The sequence below is a fragment of the Haemaphysalis longicornis genome, unplaced genomic scaffold (genome assembly GCF_048455015.1).
Source record: "Haemaphysalis longicornis isolate Haplotype H1 unplaced genomic scaffold, Haemaphysalis longicornis Haplotype H1 scaffold_1, whole genome shotgun sequence".
Lineage (NCBI taxonomy): Eukaryota > Metazoa > Arthropoda > Arachnida > Ixodida > Ixodidae > Haemaphysalis > Haemaphysalis longicornis.
Window position 1 is genome coordinate 79,143,675 of NW_027526203.1, and position 27,431 is coordinate 79,171,105.

Genomic DNA, 27,431 nt, shown 5'->3' on the forward strand with positions numbered 1-27,431 from the left:
CCGCGTCCGCGATTAAACTATTCTTCGAAACATCGTCATATGACACCGGGAGACTGCAGAATCCAGCATAAACCGAAATCAGAGGGTCTTATCAGATACCACACTCTTCCAGCGAGCCCGTGTGTACGAGATTTCGGCGCACGTTACGGATCTCTAGGTAATCAAAATTATTCCGGAGCCCTCAACTACGGCGCGCCTCATCACCTCCGTTGCGTCGGTGCGTTAAACCTTACAATTAATCAACTCTTTCCACGATACCTGGGAGCGCTTGTGAACTGCCTACCATGTATTCTTAAAAAAATGTGTCCATCGAGTGATCAGCCGTTCGTTGAAGGTAAAAACAAAAGAAAAGTGAGCACACAGCTTGTGTGTGTGATTACTAAAATGTTCATTTGTTGATTTCGCTCCGCATGTGTAAAAAAACGATAGTTTAACGTCTTCCTCCGCCTCCTGCCACCCCCCCCCCTCCCCCAAGTCTTGCCAAATATCAGTGCATTTCGCACCTAGTTGTTCTGGTGAATACTGCCTTGCTTAAACAAATGTCTTTAGAATTTCCGAAGCAGCACTGTTTTTTTTTAAATTCCCGTACGACTATTCTACTTATCCTGAATTGTAGACCATTAATTTTTCCGTGTTTTCATTAACTTATACCTGTTAACTTATACCTTGGTTCTTGCTATAACGCGTGAGTGGGCACATATTTGACGACGCACAGCCTTTGAGTGTACTCAGCATTTTCGCGTGGCTTATATTCCCATAAAAAGCTATTGGGTTACCACATTCCCCAAACATATTTTTCGACGATGTATACATATTCGAAGCAAACCCGCATTTGTTGTCTGCGCTGCAAAGCTAACCAACCTCTTACAATGCCAATATCAGGTCTAAACTAGGCGGCAACCAATAGAATTCACTTGTGTTGCCGTGTTCGAAGGTGACAGTGGTGATATGCTGCTGCCGTCACCGACGCCCGCAAGAGCGGCCAAGAAGCGCCTCCCAGGGTAGCTCTTGTTGGCGTTCGAGCGTTCTACCAAGACGCAGCGATTTTTTTAAGTGCCTTAAACGTGCCATTTGCTTACAAACTTCACCATAAAAAGTTGTTTAGTGCACGGAAAGGCAAATAGAAGCGAAAGAGAACCAAAACTCTGCATTACCACCTATCAGCCACGCAGCGCTAATCCCGCAAACGCCGCGGAGAAGCGGCGGAAGGCGGCGCAGTGATCGCGAAGCTCGAAGCGTATAACCCACCTTGTCTTCGTCGAACACGTTGAAGATATAGTCCACGAACTTGGTGGGGTCTCCGCAGGGAAAGAACTGCCCGTATATTTTGCGGAACTCCTGCATAGACAAAAAAAAAAAAAAAAACGAGAGGAATTTTAGGGCATGAGAACAAGAATAAAACAATGACATGACCTTTTTGTTTTTGTTTTTCATGATGTAGTAAGTTAAGGGTAGAGTAGGTTTAATTCTAAAAGGTTCTTGTAATATTAATTTCAATGTTTTTACGCCTACGAAATGCTTTGAGGATGTGGCAAATAAGCGCGTCCAATCCTTAGGTTATTTCGCCATGAAGTACTCGAAATAAGTATTATTGCTGTACGTGCATAACACACAACACGCTCTAGGCTGCTTCCTTTCTCAGCCCGTATAGCCTCTTTAGCGGGACATGGATAACATTGGGGGATCACTTGTGGAGAATGCAGCCTTGAGTACCGTGTTTCGACTACTCTCAGTGCGTTTACGCGGCTTTATTGAGTAGGAAAATCGCTTAGAAAGTGCTGTGGCATTCCGTTGTTCCGCGATGCAAGCACTACCGGTGTGGTGCTGACTGGCATGAAATCAATGTCGGGAAGTAGCTATATATTTTGAATTCCGCCACGCTTGCGATGTTCGCCTATTAGGCATGTCTGCACATGCGGAGACGACAAAGGCGGAGCGAGCTTTTTCTGCATTATGGGGGGCAATCGTGTATTTGTATATCTGGTTTTATTAGATAGTTGGAGTATGCCTTTATTTAGAAAAATGTACTTGTAGAATGCTTATACCATCGTAAACACCGGCTCATGTGCCTGCAGCAAAACAGAGCGAATGTAGATTAAAGAAAATGAATGGTTTGAAAAATAATTTAATCAGTTGGATACATAAGAGGAGCGCCTGAAAGAGGTGTTAAACAAAAATATACAAATGCTCAATTTTCAAAAATAACAGGCAAAAATCCAACAGCGCGCCAATCTAACTACGCATTCAGTAAATTGATGTCAGTCCCCCACGTTACGCGAAAATGAAGATGTAACGGCTGTTAGAAACAATCAAGCACCCGATAATTCGTTCGGCGAAACGTCTGTGCACCAAGATGTCCGTACACCGATATGTCCGTGCACCCAAATGTCCCCACCGAAACTTCTTGGACTGAAACGTCCTGCACGAAAACGTCCTGCACCGAAATGTCCTAGACCCACTTGGAACCGCCACTGCATCAAGTGGAGGATAAATATCGCTGTACCTGGTTAGTAAACCGAATGCACGTGGTCGAGGTTCGTTAGTTTCGAGTGTTGACTTCGACCAGGGTACGCTTGCAGATAAAAGACATAAAAATGTTATTTTTATATTCAACATTTGGTTCCCCTTCAGAGCATGGACAGTCTCCGACCTCCAGGCTATTCTGCAGCCTTTTTCAAGATGTATCTAGCCAAATTTACTCAGTTTTCACTAACCTAAAACTAAACATTCAGTCTCATAAAATACTACTCCTGAAAGCTCGCCTTTTGTGGAAAATAATTTTTCAAGGCGCAAACTTTGTTTAGCATTCACGGTACAAAAGGTATACGACATTTAAACACCAGATCACTTTGAAGACACGTGGCCATGAACGGAGTTATCGGTTTTCCAGGGTTACCAAATACATGCACCGCCCTTTTCTCTTGGCTGGAGCAGCTCAGTGTTCAACAGGTCCTGTTTTCGTAAAGCAGTACCGAGAAGAAGCACAGCTTAGACGTCCACTGGCACTCGTGTGCGCGACATAAAGTAGAAAATGCAACTGAACCTTTCGGGTGCTGTAAGCATTGGAGGAAATAAATAGCAGCGAGTCACAACGACCCCTTCAAAATTGTCGCTTATATAAACACTTTTTGATTGGTTGTTACATTTCCACGTCAGCATTTTTTTTTTGGGCTAGTGACCGAAAATATGGCCTGGGAACAGTTCTGTAACATCGCATATTACAGTTCTCAATACAAAGTTTTAAATCTCAGTCATGGAATAACTCAAATGCCCATGCGACGAGCGTGACAACATTCACATTTTCTACATCTGCGTTTATTTATGCGCGTTCACGAGTGTATGTGTGGGGGAGTCGAGAAGCTCAACTGTTTACACTGGTTAAAGGCAAAGTACAACGTACAAGAACTAAAGCATGAACTAAGGGACACAAGACGAGGAAAAGACAATTCGTTTGAGAAAAACTCATGTATTTTATAGTCATTACAAAACAAGAGTAGAATACGGGAAAAGTCCTTCCGACCCTGCGACCCTGCAAAAATGCGACCCTGCACCGAAGCCTGGATTTGAACTCGAAAGTACGCACAGCCAAAGAATCATTTTACAAAACAAATTATCGCATTTTAACGGCATCCAACTCCAATATCGTGTGGCCTGAAACCACAAAATAAAACGTTCAGGGTTTAGAAGCACGCAATACTCTGTTTTAATGGAACCTGAAGCCTTTCACAATGATATTCAAGCCGGAGGCCAAATGAGTGCATAGCTTTTCCCGTAATGATCATTATACTGCGCCCCTACCGCCCAATAAAAACCGTTCCACACAACAACTGCACAGGAATGAGTGTGCATTAAAAGCAGCACACCCACGAATTTGCGCCAGTGAACGCATATAAAGAAGCGGATGGAACCCCACCTTCGGTAAACATGCACGTTTGCCAGTACACTTGTTTTTCCTGTGTTTCTTTTATCTCAAGAGCATACGACCTCAAAATCGTATTTTTCTCTACAGTTATCTACTTCGCTTGTTCGTTATGCGAAACTCCGGTGTGTACAACTTTGTTTTTCACGCACACTCGACGGTGGCACACCAATCCGAGTGAGGCATCCGACCAGCTTTACGTAAGATCGTACTGCAGTCCAAATGGCCCCTTGCGTCCAAATTTCGACAAACTACGTATACCTTTAGAGACGTCGCTTTGGATTTGACTCGGGTAAAACGTTAAAAGGTTGCCTCGGGTAAAACGGTAAGCTGCAAGTCACTGGGAAAAAAATTCGAAGTTGGTGGAACAGAACACGCCTTTTTGTCAAGACTAGTTAGAAGGGAATTGTTTTTATGCGACCAGAATAGACAAGAACTGACCGACAGCGCTTCTTGTGGTTACACTGCTTGTATAGTTGCGTGCACTTTCGTAGTGGTGTCTGGTTCTTGTGAGGCATTGGCGGATAGCGTTCCAGACAGCGACACGAAATAACAGAGAGTTTTAATATAGCGTTTTAGGCCCTACGCAAAGTGTTACCTTAAAGGGGCACTGACACAAAATTTTGAAGGCGAGATAACTTCGGAGATGGATTGGTGGGAACACATATACATCATCTGCAAAATATCAGCGGTGAATACAGCCTAGAACATATTTAAAATCAATTTTGAAGTGTGCGAAACGCAACCGAGCGGCCAGCAGAGGACCACGCGCAAGTGTAAATAAACAACATCCAAACACGTCACGAGTTTGTGTTTGCCGCTTCCGCACTGCCGGCTCGCCGCTCCAATCGGAGGGCCGGAGGGCGGAGCTTCTGCTCTCGAGAACGAACGACCCGATCGTTGGCGGCGGAGGCGCCGTGATTTCGTCAGCTCATCGGGCAGCTGGCTGCGACCAAAGTTCTACAGCGATTCCAGGCACTCTGTTTCTATTACTGTTTATTACCATTGGATGCGGAAACGCGCCGGAGGCACGAAAAGCCCACTGAGCAAGCCGCACGGTCGCTGTGCAGGCGGCGGCCACGGCCGCGAAGTGGCCCACGCCGGCGCAGGTAGCTCGAGTGATAGCTTGTTACCGCTGCACGAAATTGTCCCCAAGCCCCGACCATGGTGGCTTACATGAGAAAGGAGTTAATGATGCCATGGCGGGTTGCATTAAAAATTGTCATCTGCACCGCTTACGAGAGCGGCACTCGAATATCCGCCGCAGTGCTAAGCCGAACACATCTGTAGGCGGACCTGTAGGCAGACCGGCCGGCTGCTCCCAGCGCGCGTCTTGCCACCCACCGTCTCGAGCGGCGCGCGTCGTTCGTTAGCCGCGGTAGCATTTGCACTCGCAGCGCCTGCGTCACATCCACGGTCGCTTTTTATTTAGGCGCCTCACGAGATCAGTACGGGGGGGCATTCGCAGAAACTGCCGTCGATGCGGATTCGACAGTGCTACGGCGGCTCTGCTCTGTAACTGTGATATCCCTCCGACGGTCACGTGGTCAGCTTTGTTCACACAAAATCCACAAAATCCATCGTTTCGCGGCACTCGCTGAAACCGAAACTGCGACTGGCCGCATTGAAAATGCCTCTAATTAAACAACCGTCGCACGCTGAAGCAAATGAGGTTTCTACAGGTTATAAGTAGGTCACTAGCTACTTATCGCAACAAAAAAAACAAGATGCAAAATTTTTGTGTCAGTGCCCCTTTAACCTGGCTAGAGGATAGCAAACTAGGCTCTAGCCAGGTTAACTTTCCTGCCTTTCTTCTACATTCTTCCTTCCTACACTGGGTCTCCTCGATTATGAGTCCCGGATCATCCGCGGACTTCCCGAGACGCGATCCGGTGTTCGATTTTCCCATGTATTCCTACGAGACTTCCGGTCGGAACGCAGTCCTCGGACTGTCCGCGGACCATCCATGACTGGTAAATCGAGGAGGCCCACTATGCCGTTGCGCCAGTGGCACTGCGCATGCGCAGTACGCAAAGGTGTGTTTTTTGTTTAACGAACGCACGCTATTTCGGCAAACCAGCAAACATACGCTACCACCTTTGCGTGTTCCTGTATTTACAACAAGGCGGCAGGTAGAGCGGAGAACCTCAACGCTTTCGTTCTTCTGTGAGCAGTAATTTGCCTCTTACCGAACACGTTTATTGCTCCTGTCTTGACAGGTCCCGTAGTTTGCACGTTGCTCTCGCGGTGAGCTAAACTTACGTGGCATCGACGACTGCCCGAACAAAGCTCCTGCAGGCCGGCGTCCGATGCTGTGTGTGTGCTGTTGGCGCGTTCGCCTCACGGTGCAAGGTGACCGTGTGCTCCTGCGGTGGACTGTGCTTGCTATGTTCGTAATAAGTTATCACCTGCACATAAGTCGGCAGGCTCACTTACCAGTGCACCACACATACCCCACTCACCCCTCATGAGTGAGTGGTGAGTGAGCCTCGCCATTATTTTGGACTGGCGAGTGTGAGTGCGAGTGAGTTCGAGACCCACGCCCAGTGAGTCCCGCTCACCACTCGCGAGTGCGAGCGCCACTCGCGGCGAGCACGACGTACCACTCGCGAGTGCGAGAGCAACTCGCCGTGAGCCCCACTCACCACTCGCGAGTGCACTCGCGCTACTTGCTCTATTTCCGGGGCTTACCGAGGAGAGCGCCCCTATTGCTGTTGTGCTCGCTGTTGGCTATTCGTCACAGGAGCCGCTCGCTGTGATAGTTGTTAATGGAAGGATTGCTTTTAACTTCGGAAATATGTCGTCACTGAGCGCCTCCTTTGGGGCACATTAGAATTAATAAGAATCTGGTGGTGTGTTAATTTGGGAATATGATTTGGATGGCCTTCTGATGCCGTAATGTAATAATACGGTTCGGTTTCATCACTCATGACGGTCTGCTGCGCACAGTCGCGTGCGAGTGGATACGACTAGGGGTGAGCGCGAGCATGAGTGAGTGTGAGTGGAGACTGCTAATGATGAGCGTGAGTGAGTGCGAGGGGTGCTGGCGAGTGGTGACCGTGAGCGTGAGAGAGTGCGAGTGGTGACGGTGAGCGGTGAGCCTGAGCGCAAGTGAGTGCGAGTGGTCATGGCGAGTTGTTAGTGTGAGCGCGAATGGGTGCAAGTCGTGGAGGGCGCGTACTGAGCTTGAGTGCGAGTGAGTGCGAGTGGCGAGGGCGACTGCTGGGCGTGAGTGGGAGTGAGTGCGCGAGGGAAAATATATTTTTCTGTGTGATTGTGAGTGAGTGACGCCCAGTTTGGCCGCAGTATGCGCTGCCGACGACTGTGTGCGGTTAAAAGCCTTCTCGCCTTGCGTCAGAGTGAAGCGACTTCCTGTTCGACCACGTAAATCGCGTGAACTAAGTTTGATGTTTACGACGGGTCGGATGCAAAAGATTTCATTTTCTTCTGCTTCCGCCTCGCATGCAGTGCAAGCAGTTACGTCGTTACGTCAAGTTTGTTCGGAACCGATTGTTTCGAGTCGAATAAATTGTATACGTGAAACCCGGGTTCTGAGCCTTGTGCTTGATTGCCAAAACAAATAACCTATCGGCTTCATTGGACCCGCTATAGAGTGTGCTTATGTAGGAAAATATTTCTATCATGTTGTGCATGTTTTGCATTCAATACTAACGGGAAGGCGTTTGTTTCTTCTGCTTGGGGAGTCGTGCAAAATTCCATGCGGTCGTTCAGTCAGGTGTGTATCGCTTCACGTTCGGTTCAACAGATGGCGCCATAAGCGTTATACTGCCGCAAAGAAAAATTGACGAAACGCTATAGGGTCTTGGTGGTCGTTGTTTGGGACCACCATCGCTGCAGCGAACAGAGCCGCCCGTGGCGAACCGTTCGTCAGTGGAATGCCGGTGGCGGTCAGCGCAGCGTAGTTGTGCAGGGCTTTCTGAAGTTCTGCTGCGGTACGCCTTGCAAAGCGTAGGTAACCACAACGACTTTTTCATGTCGGTAAATCTTGAACGTAGAAGCGAGCTTTACGAGGCATGCCATGTGTGTGATCTATGCCCATACTCAGTAATTACAAAAAGCAGACCACGCTCAAGGCGCCAAGCTGGAAGTCAAGCTTGAAGTGCAAGTCCGTTCCTTCTTGCAAATGTTTCTTGCCTGCATGCAGTTTGGCGTATCGAGGAATATATATTGTAGCTAAACGCTCCTACAAAGCCGGCATGTATAGCCGATCCAAAAATGCTGCGGCGCTGGCCTTGGGCAGTGGATGACGAAACGAAGTCGTTCACTGTGCACAAGCGAAAGATAATGTTGAAGTTGGGGGGCGCCTTCTGAGATTTAGCTCATAACAGAAATTGTGATGGACGACGCTTCCATAAACTCATTAAGTACTGTAGAAACGTGTTTAATTTCACAGAAATACGCTTACTAAAGTCATCAGGAATCGTTTACAGAATAAATACCGCATGACAGTAGAACGTTATTGCTTGTCGTGGCAAAGCATTGCTTTACAAGAATTGCAATGGTAGCTGGCCAGCCGGTTAATTATTTTTCAAAAAACAATTTCTGCGTGGCTGAAATACGAGAGACAATAAGGGTGCTGAAAACCTGTACTCCGTTTCACAACTGAAGGCTGCGGTCATTTTAAAAGCTGCCACCTAGCTTGAAAACCATGCACTCTTCCGTTTAACGACGATGATGGTTTATCGCAAAGCTTTCTCGTGTGGGTTTCCTTGGTTGCCTTCTTGGTTTAAACTTTGTGAGTTGAGCTTTGAATTTGACTAGCTCGCTGTTCAGTATTTCTATCGCAGCGTCTTTGACTTAGACTATTTCCCATTCGATTTCGCACGGAGAAGGCTTCGCGTTCAACCATAGTCGTCGTTAAACAGGGATGGATGATTTTAATGTTTAATTTTGCACCTCCATGCGCCCCTCTCCAAATGTTAACTGCTTCTAGCGTGTCGGGAATGCGTCTCTGCTGGAGGACGCGGGCTGATGCACCCCTATTTGAAGCAACTAGTCGCGCGTATTTGGTTTATTCACAACGCATTACACGGTTTTTAGGTTCTCGATAAAGAATACTTAAACATTAAAAATACAGGCTTAGGTTAACTATCGGTGACAGCCTTTAGTCCACGCAGGTGGTAAAATGGGAAGGGGAGGAAGGATGGTTTATAGCTTGGGCTGTTGGGTGGTTGAATAACCTTGGCTCTTGAAAAAACGACCACTACAAATGTGGGAGTTCCGCTTCGGCTCTCAGGCTCCCATGTTTTCACAGTGTCGCTCACCAAAACCGAAGGCACAAAGCTCACGGTTACAGAAAGAAAGTGTAAACTGCCGCGACGTTTCCACGGCCGCACGGTAATCGATATCGCACGTAATTGCCTTTCCTTCAGAGCACACGTGTCGAGGTATCCCATCGTGAAGGTTGGTGTGAAAGTCATAGCCATTGAAACCATTGAAGATAATTTAAATTGGTAGAAATGAATACTAACAATAATAACTTTATTCCTACTCAGATCGCGCGGAGCCAGGCGAAGAGCTCTGTAAAAAGCGCTCGTGTTAATGTAGCCCATTCCAACTGCAACTTCAACCAACTTTATTGAGCATTTCGTTCATAAAAATGCGAGGACAAACACGAAAAGCTGCAAAACTGCAGCTTGACGAGGTGTTTGCCCCTTGCAGTTGGCAGGGCCGAGTAGGAACAGCAGTTCAAAGTGTACGCACAGGAAACAGTTGCACAGAAAACTCCTATAGATACATACATACTTATAAAGGTTACAAGACAAAACGGAGTACACAGGTACATAAAAAAAGAAATTTTGTATATATACGGAACCTGTGTACACACACACAAAAAGAAAAATTGCCCACACCTCCCCGAAGGGAATCGTGAGGAAGTGCGAATGCATTTCTTGCGCCTAGAGTACTCGGCGTAGTAATTCTGCCATCGCCGTGAGAGGCGCAGTACCGGCGAGGGGGAGCTGTCAGGCGAGGGGAGAGGCGCGCGCCGAGGGTGAGTGCAAACCTAACGGGGGGAGAGGCGCGCCAGCTGCAGAGCATGTGACGTCACGGCGCGAGGAGAGGGGGAGCAGACGCAAAGGCGCCAGCGCGTGGTCACGTGGGAGTGTGACGTCACGGCGCGAGGAGCGGTGCGGGAGCCGGCGCGGGCGCGCGCAGCCACGGCGCGGGAGGCGGAGCGCGCGCGGGTCACGTGGGGTGTGACGTCGCTGCGCCGTTGCTACAGACGCTCCTCTCCGCTCCTCGCGCCGTTGCTAGGGGAGAGGAGGAGGAGCAATGCGGACGGCGGATTCAGGGTCGCTTATAAAGTGCATCGCACTTAAAAAGATAAAGCTTGAAGAGGAAGCCATGTTATACGCAGGCACGCATACTCACACCAACATCTGCACTCTTAGTCGCGTCCCGGATAGCGTCCTATTTATATGCGGTTGGCACCCTTAATACCGTGATATAAGAGGCCCTGACAGACTTCTTTTCCGTGACAAAACCTCAGGTGGTTACAGCATGCTTATATGCTGCGCCAACGACCCGTGTTACGGCTATATACTAGCGGAGAGCCTGACGCGAGGAAATAAATAAAAAGAGGGGGGCAATCGTGACGCTCGGAGCGATATGTGTGGCTTGCGGCGCATGCGCGTATTCCCCCTCACACAATGGCCCGCAACCTTCCTTTGCGGCGGCCGACGACACGCGCCCGACAACACGGCGACAGCCGAAAAACAATAAAAAAAAAACTTGCGCGCACATGCGCAGTAGGAGTGGAAAAAAGATCGTGCGTGGCGAGTTGTAGTCCCGTGATTTGTCTTAGCGCGCGTGCGCAGTATGGAGTAATTTCAGCGCGGAGCAAGTTGGGGTCCCGCGCTTTGACTCATGCTCTGCATAGTTCATACTCAGTTCCGAGCGTTCACACTTGACCACGTTCGCTTCCGCTGACATCAAATGTGTGCATCGAAATCAGTGTAACAGGAGAAGCAACTGCAAATGCAGTTGCTTCCCCTGTTACACCGGCCACCGGGAACGCAAGCCAAGCAGCGGCGCCATGTCAAGCCGGCTGGTGTGTGTATTACGGGCATAGCCCGGTTGAACACGAGCGGATAGGTAAGTCCCTAGATTTCTTTTTTTTTTTCGAGGGGTGGGGGAGCGCAGACTGTAAGAATTTGTGTTTGCAGACAACTAGTAAGGGCCATGAAATTATGCCTTTTTCGTCGTCGTAAGAAGCCCGCGCCAAAACCGTTCTCCGATACCCGTGATCGTACGGTAAATTTGACGTTCTTATAGAGAGGATTCGAGTTCCAAGTGCGGCGGCCGTTTCGGGATCCAGGAGGAAAACGAAAACGCTTGCACATGTGGGGTACTTCCGTTGCCGCAATGAGTATACCGCGGTGACATAAAGATAACTTAATAAAATGGATTGTTGGGCGAGTTGGTTCATGGCTTCAAAAAATTAAAAAGAGCGCAAAGGACGAGGACAAAGAAACACAGTAGACGGGACGCGCGCTCACTACCAACTAGTTTATTTCGAAAACCCTTCCCACATATAAATGTCAATACATCAGGGGCGCGCCTGCGCACAGAAGACCTAAAAAAGGCAAGCCACATGCGCGCTACCGATTACGGCACAAAAGGCGGAACTCACTCTCCCGCAAATACACCGATGTCTGGCTGACACAATCTGTGCCCCTTTTTTTAATATGGTATGCCTCCAAAAGTTCACGTGCCACCGTATCCCTGCTGCGGCCCAGTATCTTCAACTGATTAAACAGAGGCACGCATTTACATTCTGCGCAGTGCGCCGGAAGATTCGCACCGGAATCCTTTGTGAGGGACAGCTCATGTTCGCGGGCCCGGTCATTGACACATCGGCCGGTTTGTCCTATGTAGGACTTGCCGCAGTCCAGTGGCAACTCATATACTGCAGCCACTGCGCAATCCACATAACGCAGTGCGTGCTTTTTACCACAGGCAGCCCCTTTCCTGGCAATCCCAGGGATGCGCGCGCACAACTTTGCCAGCTTTCGCGGCGCTGAAAAAACAACGGGTACATTGTGCCTGTTCGCCACTTTCTTAAGGTTATGTGTCACCTTGTGGATATATGGAATCACTTCGGGCCTCTCGGTGCTCTTTTTCCTTTCTTTTTCCCTCGCCGTGCCTTTTAGTTTCTGCAGCAGGGATTCTGCAGTCGCCACCAGGATGGTATTTGGATACTCTGACGACCGCAACCTCTGAATCTGTTGTTGAAAACTGGTGTGGGCGGCATGATCGCAAGACTTTTGGAGGGCGGATTCCAGACCGAGCTTAGCAATTGCTCGTTTAACAGTCTTTGAGTGGGCCGAATTGAATGGCAGCAGTGGTTTGCGGGAGCGTGGGTTGTACGCCCAGCATACATGAGATTTCCTTAGGGGAACTTGCAATTTTTAGATCTTAAGTTTTCTGTTATGCAATCTCATGTATGCTGGGCGTACAACCCACGCACCCGCAAACCACTGCTGCCATTCAATTCGGCCCACTCAAAGACTGTTAAACGAGCAATTGCTAAGCTCGGTCTGGAATCCGCCCTCCAAAAGTCTTGCGATCATGCCGCCCACACTAGTTTTCAACAACAGATTCAGAGGTTCAGATTCAGACTGCAGAATCCCTGCTGCAGAAACTAAAAGGGACGGCGAGGGAAAAAGAAAGGAAAAAGAGCACCGAGAGGCCCGAAGTGATTCCATATATCCACAAGGTGACACATAACCTTAAGAAAGTGGCGAACAGGCACAATGTACCCGTTGTTTTTTCAGCGCCGCGAAAGCTGGCAAAGTTGTGCGCGCGCATCCCTGGGGATGCCAGGAAAGGGGCTGCCTGTGGTAAAAAGCACGCACTGCGTTATGTGGATTGCGCAGTGGCTGCAGTATATGAGTTGCCACTGGACTGCGGCAAGTCCTACATAGGACAAACCGGCCGATGTGTCAATGACCGGGCCCGCGAACATGAGCTGTCCCTCACAAAGAATTCCGGTGCGAATCTTCCGGCGCACTGCGCAGAATGTAAATGCGTGCCTCTGTTTAATCAGTTGAAGATACTGGGCCGCAGCAGGGATACGGTGGCACGTGAACTTTTGGAGGCATAGCATATTAAAAAAAAAGGGGCACAGATTGTGTCAGCCAGACATCGGTGTATTTGCGGGAGACTTGAGTTCCGCCTTTTGTGCCGTAATCGGTAGCGCGCATGTGGCTTGCCTTTTTTAGGTCTTCTGTGCGCAGGCGCGCCCCTGATGTATTGACATTTATATGTGGGAAGGGTTTTCGAAATAAACTAGTTGGTAGTGAGCGCGCGACCCGTCTACTGTGTTTCTTTGTCCTCGTCCTTTGCGCTCTTTTTAATTTTCTTGAAGGTGACATAAAGAATTTGCATTTTTTCACACGTCCCATTTTCAAGGTCAAACCACATAAAACCCTGTTTGAATTTTGTATTTTTCAATATTCTATGGCCACTGCTTGCCATTTTCGGTAAGAGTAGCAAAAAGTTAGTTATAACGTTTTTTTCGTAACCAGATTTTCGCGTCGTCGTTTCGGCTAGTGAATTTTCTTGCCCGTTGTGTAGTCTGGATCCTGTGGCGATTTGGAACCTTTCTTACGGTGCGTTTAAGTGGTAAAGTTTTCACGTGAAACAACAATCATGAGTAACACCAGCCTCCATCTTGTTGTGTTCGGCACAGCTGTCGTCTGTCTGGAGTGTCAACTCGCGGTTTGCAGAAACATGATGTAATGGCAGCGCAAACGCGGCGCGGCGCCGGCGTGGAGGTTGCTCAAAGCGGTGGCTTCTAATGTTGTTACTCAGCCTCCTGTAAAGGCGTTATACAGGAGGCCATGGTTACAGATGCGTTGGCTGTTGGTCGGTGCGTGCAGTTTACCTATGCTTTAGCAAAAGATATTGCTAGCAGTTTTATTCGATCTTTCATAAAATGTTTTGCCCCATACTATTGGTGGAAATTGTTTCATAAAAAGAAACTAGGGCACATTACCCCCTGCGTGTAACAGCGAAAAGGGTTTTTTTTACTACGTCCAATTGACGAGCCAGCGTCAAATAAAATTATGCCAAAGTTTTGTCGCACGCCTTCGCACTGAAAAAGCACTCGGCCTTCCTATGTATATGAAGAAACGTCCTTTTGGAGAGCTTTTCAATATAAAGCAGAAAGAAAGAAATAATTGCCTAAACTACAGCGATGCACTTGCCTGATTTATGATATTTTCACATATCCGCTAAGGTGTTGGTGATACTTCTGCTGCGCTCCTTCAGGCTATACTGTTTTACCGCCGATAAATAACGCCACAATTTTGTACCTGGTCACTTTTTCAACTACCGTTTCTTTTCTTCACGCAGTGCCAACACAACAGAATGCTACCCGTAACTCGAGGTTTTTGAAATGTTTACAACTTCTGTTTCCATTACAGTGCGACGAAATCCCAGAAGCAGCAGCTCCCGGGCCAAAGATTGCTGGGGGGGATTCTACAAAGGTCTTCTACATCATCGGAAGTGGTGTATTTCTACCCCCTCGTCTTCCCTTTCTCTCCCTGCGATACATATGTGGTGCAGGCTGGGAACCTTTTTCCCTTTCACAGTCACCTCACCTCACCTGAACCATAATTGAAGCCCGGTGAAAGTACTTTTTCTTTGTTTGGTAATATATTACATTAGGACATGAGGTATACCCGTCAGCTTTAGGCCAAACATTGGGCTTTATACAGTCAGCAGCCTGCAAAAAAGATGAGTTTCCTCCCTGTTCAGCAAGCTGCTGAAAATTCCATAAATGAAAGAATAATTTTATCTTTTCAGGTCCTTATTTGCTCTTCCACAAAAGAATACTTTCATTTGTGTGTTCCATAAGGGCAATCTGCTAATATTTGTATTTGTTATTTCAGTATAAGTATTTCGTGTTCGTATTTGTATTTTTGATATCAAATAAAAAGAAAACATCGTTCCTTCGACATGGTGTCATTCATGTAATTTTAATCTCACACTTGTGCATGCTCATGAATTCGAGAATGACAAAATACTTAAAATTTACATACCCAACTCAGCTCTCTGCTCATGTCCCAAGCTTGTATGAGTAGACTATCACTTCAAGATCTGGATAGGATGAATGTATACAGATATTTGCTTTACAGCTTTGCTTGTAACATGGCATTATAAATATAGGGTGTTTTTTTAATTCGTGGTATGTGCATTGAGGCCTGATAGATCAGGTGGCAAAACACTGAGATTATAAAGGTAAAACCTTATTGCATGATAACTGAGGTCATGAAGGTGGTCCAGAAGTGCAGAAGTCACAAATGTGTCAGTGCAATTGCAGCCATTGTAACACATTTATTGGTGGCAATGTTTTAACGGTCTAAACTTCAGATGCACAAGTGTGCATTCATTACCAAGTGCTATGGTTTTGATGAACGACCTTGAAAATGTTGAAAATGCTCAACCGCCACCTTGCGCTTCCGCGTACAATACTATAACTCGTTAATAACTGGAGCGCGAGTTAAATGAGGCCACTTAAAAAAATTGAAAAAATTAAGAGAATTGTCTACTAATGCTCAGCATTCTTATGGCGCTTATCTTGAGTGTGAGTCTTTTAGAGCCAAATTTCTTGAATTTTCAAAGTCCTGTCCGTCAAATTATCTCCATTTACACTATTATAACGATCACAGGTGTTACTGGCGCCAAATCTGCATTTTTTGTAAATGAAGGGCGTTACACTGCTCACCATATTTCGTATTTTTTATATTTTTCTTGGTTTTTCGGTTTTCAAAGTTATGTTCGGCCAATTCTCTCGATCTAAGCTATGATAACAATTCCAAGTTTCCGCAAAATCTGCATTATTGTGGAAATGCAGGGTGTTATACTGTTTACGAGTTTGTAATTTTTTTATATTTTTTTATTTTTTGGTTTCTCAAAATTTGGTTCGACAAATGATCTTTACGATATTATAACGATTAAAGGTGGAACTTCCGCGAAAACTGCATTTTTCTGGAAATGTAGGGGGTTACAAGTTACACGGCCGAGCGCCTATCCGGTCTGCGCGAGAAAACGCTAATATATTCTTTGTGTGCTCACGATCACCAATTCTTCAGGCGACGCGGCAATTCTGCAGGCGTCGCGACACAATGTTATATAGAATGAGTAATTTATTATTGGTTCATTACATTACCAGAGACGTAATTTACTACCGCCCCCTCTTACAAAAATAAAGGTGAAGGCATGTAACAGCACCTTCAGAAGAGCTACGACGAGCAGAAAAAATTCAGTACACCATTTAATGCTTGGTATACTTGCTACTCGTGACCAAACAGCTCTTATGTTGAGCACGGCAGTGTGCCTTACGTGCTAGTTATTTGCATGCATTGTCATAGGAGGCACTTTCTGCCAATGGCCAAGAATACTTTTGGTTACAAGGCAGAAGAACTGTTATCAATTCCGTTTGCATCGATGGAATAAATCACCGCATGGCGCATCATACTGTTGAAACGGGCACACAACATAACAAAAGGTTTCCGCTCGCAACAATGTACTTAAAGCCCTCCAAACCGTAGTATTATGCCTCTTTGGTAGAGTGATTCGAAAACGGTGGTCTAAAGAAAGTCACTCGCAGCGGAATGTCTTATTTAAGACTCCTGCTTGACGCGCAACAGCATGCAGAATACTTATAAGCCCATGTTTGCACTCCCCAGCAACCCGTGGGTCGTGGAGCAGTGGTTATGATACCCGCCTCTTCATGTGTTGTACTGGACCCAGGTTCGAGTCTCCGTAGGGTTGTGTGTATGTGCCTATGTGCACTTTGTGTGTCTCGTATGATGTAACATGTGTTAGAGCATTTGTCACAGGATGCTGACGTTGACCTGGCAATGCGAGCAAAAAAAAAAAAACCGGATAAACTCAATTCTGGCCGATTGGCTGGTTTTTTCTTCTTTTGTTGGTGGAAAGCAACAAGGCCGCTTATTTGAGGGGCCGTATGATTTGGGGGCCGCTTCGTAAGCGGGAATAGATTAGCATAACGGGCCGCGTAAAAAAATTACGGCCACTGGCCTGCCGAACACACGGCCCGGTGTTTAGGTGGCCCGCTGGTTAGGCGGCCCTCAATACGGCCGCTTAAACGCCGGGCCGCGTATTTGGTGGGCCGCATGGTTGGCGGGCCGCTTGCGCGCGAGGCCGCCTGAACCGCCGCTTTATAAGCGGCTTTAAAATGACGCAGCGGCCCGCCTACATGCGGGTCGTATAACCAGGAATTGACTAAGAGTGTGCACTGCAGAAGTATCCACATAAATAAATACACACAATATTGGCAAAACCAGAGTACCGCACTTTTTATATGCTCCAGTGTGTAGGGAATGAAGGCAATGCCGCTAAATGCTGGAAAAATATTAAAAGTAATTTTGGCCAAACCCAGGTCGCCACGAGAGACAGCGCTTGATATATTTTCAGTTAAATTGTTTTATGTTCAGCTGCAAACGTTTCCTTACATCTCGCTAAGAAATTGTATTTATAGCTATGCCACTCTCGGCTAGCTGATTTAAAGGAGCCATGAAGAGAAAATACAAGTTGGGTTTATTAGAAAGACTGCTTACTCCCGATAACAATGGTACCAATATCATCGCAATCTTCGAAAAAATAACGGAGATATTAACGAAAACGTGTGAAGCCGTGGCGACCCCCTAGCCAATTTCCCGCAACTTTTCTATGACGTCACGGAACCTTGTTTGTGCAATTGGCGCCCCCCTAACTGACCTATCGCGACGACACATGACTGGACGTCTGTAATGGGGCCTCTAGTTCCATTTTACCGCATCACTTGAATGCTAACGTGCAGTTAACGAACTGAAAATTATGTTTTATTGTTGGCCCGTATGACGTCATTCTCGCTCATAACACGTCACTGTGGCGCAAAATTTGAAAGTTAGTAAATTCTTCTTGCTTTTTTTTCGTTAAAAAACATCTTTTGGGGCTGCAATGGAGCTGAGTGAGATACTGTATCCTAGTTCTTTCAAATTAAACGAAGTTGTATTTTCTCTTCATGGCTCCTTTAAAGGCAGACAGTTCGGAATTACAACCTATCATTTCCATCTCATGGTCGAAAAGGGCACAAACTAAGTGCTTCTTCCCTTTATTTCGTAAGGTGCTTTGTAGGTTACGGCGTGTTTATCCATCGAATATTACACTTATTTTTTATCATGCTATATTCACAGCTCACATCAAATACTGTAACCTCGTATAGTTAACCACTTCCGCAAAAATATTAATAAGCTGCATTTATTTCGGAAAAAGGCCATTCGGCATATCGCAACTGTACCGTATGATGCTCACACCAAAGAAATATTTCTTGAGTATAATCTGCTTCCTGTCCAATGTATCTACAACGTATCTACAGCTATAACTCTATATCTAACTCTACAATGTATCTAAAATGTATCACAAACTTAGAAGCTTCAAATAAGTTTACGTAGCCGTTAGTGCATTTAAGAAGAAATTAATACTAATGATAGTAGTTTTATTCCTACTCAGAACGGGTGGAGCCAAGCGTAGATCTCTGCCAAAAGCGCTCATGTCATTGTAGCCCATACCCAACTTTAGAAGCGTCCGACAAGTTAAGTAGCCGTTATTGCATCTAAGAACCCAACACATATGTCTAGACTTCGCTTCACTGCACTTATCCGCTCACAACACCACCAAAATATTCAAAGCACTGAAGCAAACACGTAAAAAATAACGGGAGGCTGCTTAGTCCAATGCGCTGGCTCATTCCACTAATGAGGGGAGCGCTGAGTAGTGGCGCCAGCCGTCCAGCTGCCCGGTCCCTATACTAAAACTCTCCGCGCGGTGCCGATGGAGCGTGAAGCAAAAAATTAAGGTGTACCGTACGCAAAAGCAGAAAACGCAATACTAAAACAAACTAATGCTTCATGACACCGAAGCTGAGTCTATCCTTGATTTGTTTTGTGTGGTTTCAATAGGGTAAACGATATGCTCAGTAGGCGAATAAGAAGGCATAAAAACACACACACATACGCGCGCACGCACACACACACACACACACACACACACACACACACACACACACACACGCACACACACACACACACACACACACACACACACACACACACACACACACACACACACACACGCACGCACGAACGCACACACACCCGCCCACGCGCACGCGCGCGCACACACACGCGCTAGCCCGCACGCGCACGGACGCCCACACACACACACACCCATATGCAAACACACACATACACGTACGCACTCACACACGCATGAACGCACGCACACACACACATCTTGGGCGTACACACTTTGCGTAAACATGGTGAAAGGGTATTGTGTAATACTACAGCAGTAAGGAATGGTGAAACGCAGGCTATAGAATCCGAGCAAAGGGTAAACACCTGGACTAAAATGAAACTATTCTTTTTTAAACGGCTGTCTCACTCAAATAGTAAACAGCTTCAACACGTTAGGAGTAACCTTTTCTGAAAATATGCTCGGCATTTACTTACAGATCAAGTCGTTACAAAACTGTCACGTGTCACTGGTACTCTTCCCCGTCACCAAGACTTGCGCCTACCCACAACTATACTTGTTATTTATGAATCACTGTTCTTGCCTTCCAGTGAATGTTGTTTTATTGTATGTAATTCAACTGCCTCTAACAATATAGATAAACTCACTAGACTTTAGAACAGACAATAAGAATTGTCTCAAACTTCGTCCCTGACTACCACGTGGGGACTTCGCTGGGTAAATTTAGCCTAATCAGTAGCTTAATCATTTTGAATTGGCGGCTTCACCACGATTGGAAGCTTGCAGCTCAGTGACCGTCGACATCAATCTGACGATGTGGCGTTCTAGTCCCGTCAAGCTGTAGTAAAAGCGTTCTTGCAAGGGAGACCATCAACACGTCGGAAAAAAATAAATTTAATTTTGAATTTGATTAAAGAAAAATCCAAAACTTTTACGCCTGCCATTTGTACAGGAAGTTGATATCATAAAGCAAGGTAACAATAACTTAGTTATTAAGTCTAAATTAAGCAAAACCGCTGCATGTCTGTATAACGAGACATCCTGAATTCTGGCGAGTCACCCTAACAGAACCAGTAACGGCGACAATATGCGACAAGGCAAGATACCAATGTTACTAGGCAGTCTTTCCGCATTAGGAAAAGATATTAGTACTCTACAAGTTAAAAAAGATAAAGGAAGCTCAAGCCTATAATAAAAGACTAAATAAAACTTTAGGAGAGGTGCCCTAGGCATCCCGTGCATCGTCGGAAGCGTGGGCGAAATCACGTGGTTTTTAACGGTCTGGTTAGGCCCATAGCACTAACGTCTTGTCTCCGAGTCCGCAAGACCGGCTCATGGTGTGGCCCCACCTGTAACCAATGGTTGACCGGAGAAGCAAGGAACAACCGGAGGAGGGTCATTGCCACTGGCTAATCCAGCTGAGTCGGCGCGCTGTTATGACCATTACTGCCCGAATTCGTGGGTACAGATGTGCAAATCAAGGTCAAACTCATTGTACGTCGGAAGGCTAGGATGAGTTATCGAAGACCCGCCCCCACCCCATTAAAGGGACACTGAAGTGATTTGAAAACATTGCGGGATTACTAGCGCATATTGTTGTCCGGAGTCCATAGACCATGTTTCGAGCCCTCTGAGTGCGTTTACGTGAATTTATTTAGTAGAAAAATCAATTCGAAAATGCTGTCCTCCTCTATGCATCCTCGCCCATTTTCTGTGGCGTTTTCATGTGACGTCAGGAGGAAATGACTTGCCTTGACTGCGCTACTACACGCCTCGCCGACCTTCTGACTGAGTGATCAGTCGGCCCAGGTTCTAGTGCACCGGCCGCCTACGGGTTGTCGCAATTCGTTCGCTCCGTTGACACTAAGCCACGAATAGAAGAATGTGCGTTTCTTTAGTTTGTTAGTTTGTACACTGCATCAAGCTTCAGGTCTAGGTCACTCCACAAAAGCGCCGCACAAGTGCACATGCGACGCTTCGCTCGCTGGTGCGCTAGTAGGAAATTCTAAGGCCACTTAAAGGCGGGAGAACAGTCAGCGAAGTCAATATAGGTACTAAGGAAATAAAATCAACTGAAACTTTTACCGTACAGCGTAAACCCAGGGAGAAGAAGCACTTTTTTGCGATGGGTGAACAAGCACAGCGGTCAGCAGCACGACTACGCATTTGCGAACACTTTTCCGTCTAAGAAATGCAATTGCTAGACGTGAGATATTGTTGACAGTTGGGGGACGCTTACTGCACGAGCGCTATACAACAAATAGTCACCTAAGATGTTTGAAATGCTAAGACTAAATAAAAGTGTCAACTGGTTATGCACTATATAACACATATTTCCACTGACGGGAGCGCTGGCCCCACTCCTGCTTTGCCTATACCCGGAACCATTATGCATGCGCATAATAGAGGACAATAATGTTAGAAGGTTTACGCTATCGTCCTTCGAAGTGAAAATTATAGCATATGCCGATGATGTCGCTTGATTTTGTACTGACAAGGCCAGCGTGGAGAATGCGCTTGCCATTACACAAGAATTTTCGAGGTTTCAGGTGCGGCCCTGAATGTCGAGAAAAGCTGCGCATTTTGGTTGTGAGAATGGGGAACCACACCCGATTGTTTCGCCGGAATTAATTGAAATAGGGACCTAACTTATTTAGGAGTACCCCTCTCGCAGTTTTGCAATACTGACTCGCATTGGTCGGAGCAGGCGGTGAAGCTACAGCGCCAAGTAAATGACTGGCGGGGACGGCAGCTGTTCACATTTTCTTGTGCTCGGGCGTGTAACACGTTTCTTGTGACCCGAATTATTTATGTCCTACAGGCGTTACATTGCTCCCAACTCAGGATACAGGCTTTTCACCGAATTTTTGCAGCCTTCATTTGGTGTTCGCGTAGTGAGCCAATGCGTCGCGATAACTTTTTTCTTCCGGTTGTGCGAGGGGGACTTGGGCTTATTCATCTGTTTCCTTGGCAGCTTCTTTCTCGGTTATTCTACTTCCGAGATGTTCAACATCTTTTTTGAAAGCTGTACTGCAAATACGTCTTGCACATTTTCTCCCTGATATTGTGGTGTCTTCGCTGTCTGTGGACGCATCCCGAAGCACGCGAGGTTTCCTCAAAGAAGTGGCTGACACGTTTCGCTTCTTACAGGCTCGGTTTAGCTTTGAGTACATATTTACTGCTTCGCGCGAGTCTATTTCTGATTCCCTGGTTTCTGAGCTTTTTCCCACACTTAATATCGTGTTCCGTACCTACAGTTGTCCGTGCCAGGATGTCCTCAATATATTGTGGAAAATGTGTGTTGCGCCAAATGTTGAAACATTTTTCTTTAAATTACACACTGGCACGTGCCCTGTTAAAACATGGTATGAAAGACCGGGGTCTGTTTATAGCATGGTCGACAGACTGTCGGCTCTGTACTCGACCAGAGACAATTGATCACTGGTTTGTAGACTGCAGAGATGCTGTCTTTTTGGGGCACATTTGACAGCGAACGCTCAGAAAAGACGTGGATATTACGCCTTTCTCTATCCGATTTTTGCCATTCGACTATCCTGGTGGGCCGCCTTATGACATGTTTGTGTTGATTGGTTTGTACAGTCTGTGGTGATGCCGCTTATGTGATAGGCATGCTGAGCCACCAAGATCAACTAAGTCATATGTCTGAGAAACTGTGGCATTTGTACATAGTGTGTATAGTTCGCTTGACCAACCACCTGACAACTCTTTTGAACGCTTGTGTGTGTTTGCCTGAATTTTGATCCATTTGTGCTTCTCCTAACTTCAGTGTATTCTTTTGTTTGCTTGTATTCCTCATACTGCAGAGTCTGAGCGTATTCTTCCATGTAATAAAGAAAAAAAAGGCCCCGTGGCAGAGTGGTCTGGAGCGCCAGGTATGTTATTTAGCCAATCGCAAGTTCGAATCCCCGAGGGTACATTCTTTCTTTTTTTGTAAGTTGATTTTGGTCTGGAGCGCTGGGTATGTGTTTTTTGCAAATCGCAAGTTCAGATCCCCGAGGGTACGTTCTTTTTTTTTGTAAGTTGATTTTTTTCGTTTTCGGCCGCTGTTTTCTATACTGAGTTCACCATTTTCGGGTCGTGACGTTCACCGCTCCACGAACGAGTTCGCAGAACATGCGCAGGCTGACACTGACGCGTTAGCGAGTTCTCGTAAACGTGTTGTTGCCAATTCTTTTCAATTCCTTTTTCCATGTTCCCCCCTCCCAAAAATAAAAAGAATAACCTGGGGAACAACACCCGCTCCAGCAACGCTATGGCAGGTTTGCAGCCAATCAAAAATAAATGTTGTTGCCATAAGCACAGACTGCTTGCGGGCAGTGGTCACTGGCTAGAATCAGCACACCCTTGGTCTGGTGCGAACACGCTGTTTAGGATACAGGCCAGAGTGAGGCAAGCACCAAATATTGGGGAAATGCGCATAGCATTTGAGCGTCTGCGGTGTCGCGGAGGGACTTCATCCACTGCGTAGGCCTCAGCTAGCGATTGCTACGATTCTAAGCCGTCCTGGGGGGCTTTAGGCATTTTACAGCCGACAACATGGCAGAAGCTCCGTATGAGTCGGTATGACAATTATTGAGATATCGAAAATGCCCATACAATGATAACATCGGGTGTTAAGCATGTTGTTTTTCAGAACTGAAGCCGAAACTTCTTTGAATGCTAATCTTGGACATCGTCCAATCACGGTGCACCTCCTCCCGACGTCACATCCTTTAGTTGGTGCGGCCACCGCAGACTGTGCATGGTAGCTTTAGATGCAAAGCATCTCTTGCTCGGGGCTATGTCCGGCGTGCGTCCGTTGTCTGCACCTCTCCCCCTACACTATACAAAAAAGAAATAGTTAGCGGCGCCCGGTTTCGATCCCACGACTCTCTGGCCGCAACGGGAGGTACGCGGCGCTCTTCCCACTGCGCTACAAAATCGAGACAGAGCAAGTGCTACGAACGCGCCTTATGACCTTGACTCATTCAAACTACGTCAAGAAGATACTGATACAACGAAGGCACGCGGAGCTGAACGTCAATAGAAACGACGAACTGAAAACTCTAGAGGAGGATGTTAGCGTCTCTTGCTCGGGGGGATGTCCCACGTCCGTTCCCCGTCCGCAGCGCCTCTGATGATGATTGTGGCGGTTGGCCAGTCCCCTAGGGACCGGCCAACGAAAGAATCCATCACGAGATAGCTTCGCGTTCAACAACCGTCGTCATCTTGCCGTAGGGGAACCGCTGAAGACGAAGAAGGAGAAGAAGACAAAGATGCCAAGAGGAGGGCGTGTACGTGTCTCTCGCCCGGTCCGCAGCGCTTCTGATGATGATTTTGGCAGGATGCCCCTAGGGATTGCCCAACCAAAGAATCCATCACGAGATAGCTTGGCGTTCAACCACCGTCGTCATCTTCCCGTGGGGGAACCGCTGAAGAAGAAGAAGGAGAAGAAGACAAAGCTGCGAAGACGAGGGCGTGTACGTTGCTCTCAGCCGGTGCACCAACGTCAACAGCCTTTACCTCACCAACGCTGACGGAGACTACCGATTCTATCATAGAGACGACAACATCGACAAGAACATGATGGACGAGTTTCGGCGCCTGGAGCACCACCGCCTACTCACCGTAACACAACAGCACTTGCGTGCCTTTTCCGCCTGTGTGGACCCGAACGTGTAATTCCCTCTGGCGCTACTAAACATCAGATCACTCAATATAACGGCAACACGCCAGCTGCGCAATAAGCGCGCATGCGTGTCTCCTCTCTCATCTCCTCCTGTCCACTCCACCTGCTCTATATAATAAACCCGGTCTGCTCAGCGCTTCCTCAGTTGCTGCTTCTGTTGAGACACGCTGCAGCGTCCGATGAGCTGAACGGACGCCAACAATTCTGCTTTGCATCACCACACAGTTCCGTTCGGGGAGATGGTGTAATTTTTTTCATCTTTCGTGCTTTATAAAATAATTACCGAGTTATCAACCAGACAAACAATGAAAAGTGTGTTAATTTGAGCCAGTCTACGCAGTGCAAGCCAAAACGGGAGCTTGACAAATTGACTTAAGTGTTCCTTTGTGTCCTAGACTACGGCGCATTCATTTAGTTTCAGCCTTATACTGTTTAACCCTTGAAGCCATAGTGGTCTCTGTGATACATGCACGATGGGCATTCCAGTTGGCCTTGGTTCGATTACCACCTAGTTCCACATTTTCTACCTTTCTTTGCAACTTAATTACTTTTTAGGAGCTATTATGCTGATACAGACGCCTCTCGGTGCTTTTCTGTTCAATGCGCTCTTTAATACTTTCGAATATTAACCGGGGATATCTGTTTTCTCAACAAACCTTTCGACCTTATTTCGCCCGGATTTAACCTGATCACGGATTTGTGTCGTCTGATTCGACAATTGCACGGAACACGCGGTGGGTACACATCCATTCGTAACACGACTATTTCTGTGGTATGGGAGACATATGCCCTCCTTCCTTTAGAGCGTGCACGCTCGGAGTGCTGACCAGGGACAGCGGATACAGTCGTCGCAAATTTGTCAGCGCCAAGGGAAACGGCACTTATGGCGCTCCCTCACGCACCCAGCTTCTCCCGCAGCACACTCACCGAACTACGCTGCACCGAACAACGATGCTGCCGAAACTCGGCGGCGTGCGGGTGCCCCAGGTCGTGACTTTCCAGCGTTTGCCCGCACCCCTTAGGACCGGTGAGCGTAATGACGAAGCGTAGTGCTCTCCGATTGCTCCGAGTCTTCTAGATCCCGCAACATCCCACATCTGGCGTGCCTCGGCCAAAATAACAATGTTTATTCTTGTTTGCCGTCTTCTTTCGTTCAAGTCTGCGTTAACTAAATTACGTCCGCACGTGTGCGTCTCTTCGTGTCTCTCTTCTCTCAGTACACTTTCAATGACCGAGGTGAACAAGCAGAGGTTGATCAGCCTGAGTGCAAGGAAGACGTCGGAGCAATTTGGCGACGTACCCTAAACTTTTCTGGAATTTTGTACCGATGGCGCCGTCGCGCACACACTGTTTGCGACAAAGGAGGAAACTTGTTCCTCGTCTAAACCACGTACCGACTGGTGCACTCGCTGTGTGGCCGCGAGAAAGCCACTGGCCCAAGAAGGTTGATTTATAGCCTACCCAAGTTCAAGAGTGCTCTTTGTTTACATTGTTGACCCGCGGTGTCATTGTAAAGCAATTCGTGAAACCAACCCACCGTACCCTGAAGACCGTAATTTTTGTTTGCCACAAAATTATCAGTTTTTGTCTTGGTCCCACAACTTTATCCACACGTGATGCTTGCTGGGAACCTTAGCACAAATCGTATAGCAAGGGCGTATAGCAAATGGTATAGCAAATAGTATAGCAACACCAAAGCAGTTGACGTAATATATTGTCACGAAGCCAAGGACGACGCAGTTGTTTAGAAAATAAACAAGTTTATTGGAGCGAACTTGTGCTCCCCTAACAACTGAAAAGAATACAGAGGCGGCAAAGCAGCGGTCAACAAAGTGACGTACGTGCGTCGGCGAGCGTCGCAGAATCGAATGCTCCGGCGTCCGCACTGCAGGCTTTTTATCTTTCGGCGCGCGTGGTTCTCGAAACGTCGATTCACATCGAGAACATAGTAGATCCAAGAAGATTATTCTGAGCTGTTCACGTTAGATCGGAATGCTCTCCCTATCACGACAGATAACACATGCGGCACAGAAAGAAAGAACGGAACACGCGCTTCCTTTGGCGCAGAGATAACACAGACCGGCGCAGCCGGGCGGTAAAAGCAAAACACAAATAAACAAACCCAATGTATGGTTCGCGGCATTACCCCCCCCCCCTCTAAGAGTGCATCGACCCGATGCTAACATAAGCGACAGTCCGAAAATAAAAATAAAATTCGTTATCGTCCGTAGAAAGGTTTTAAGCGAACCACGTGGACGACTTCGGGCCGCGTGCGTCGTCGTGATGTTCCGGAATCACCATCGGGGATCACCTCGTAGGTAAGTTGGCCGACACGTCGTAGAATCTGGTAGGGTCCGAAATACCGTCGCAGGAGCTTCTCACTGAGTCCGCGTCGTCGGATGGGAGTCCAAACCCACACACGATCCCCTGGTTGGTACTCGGCGTCTCGGCGTCGGAGGTTGTAGCGGCCCGCATCCACCAGCTGCTGGTCCGTTATGCGAACTCGAGCGAGCTGGCGGGCCTCCTCCGCACGTTGAAGATATCCGTCGACGTCGGCGTTGAGGTCGTCGTCTTCTACGTGCGGAAGCATGGCGTCGAGCATCGTAGTCGGCCTTCTACCGTAGACAAGCTCGAACGGCGTCAGCTGCGTCGTCTCCTGGATAGCCGTGTTGTACGCAAAAGTGACATACGGGAGCACTTCGTCCCAAGTCTTATGTTCAACGTCAACGTACATTGACAGCATATCTGCGA

General features: G+C 47.3%; 1 protein-coding gene across 1 annotated transcript in view; it reads right to left on the reverse strand.

Moving 5' to 3' along the window:
• LOC144164678 (frequenin-1-like) overlaps positions 1 to 27,431 on the reverse strand; it is an 834,816-nt gene that overhangs the window by 94,929 nt on the left and 712,456 nt on the right. The window contains exon 4 of the mRNA XM_077695003.1: positions 1,249 to 1,338. Within this exon, the coding sequence (XP_077551129.1) occupies positions 1,249 to 1,338 (90 nt within the window). The remainder of the gene's footprint in view (positions 1 to 1,248; positions 1,339 to 27,431) is intronic.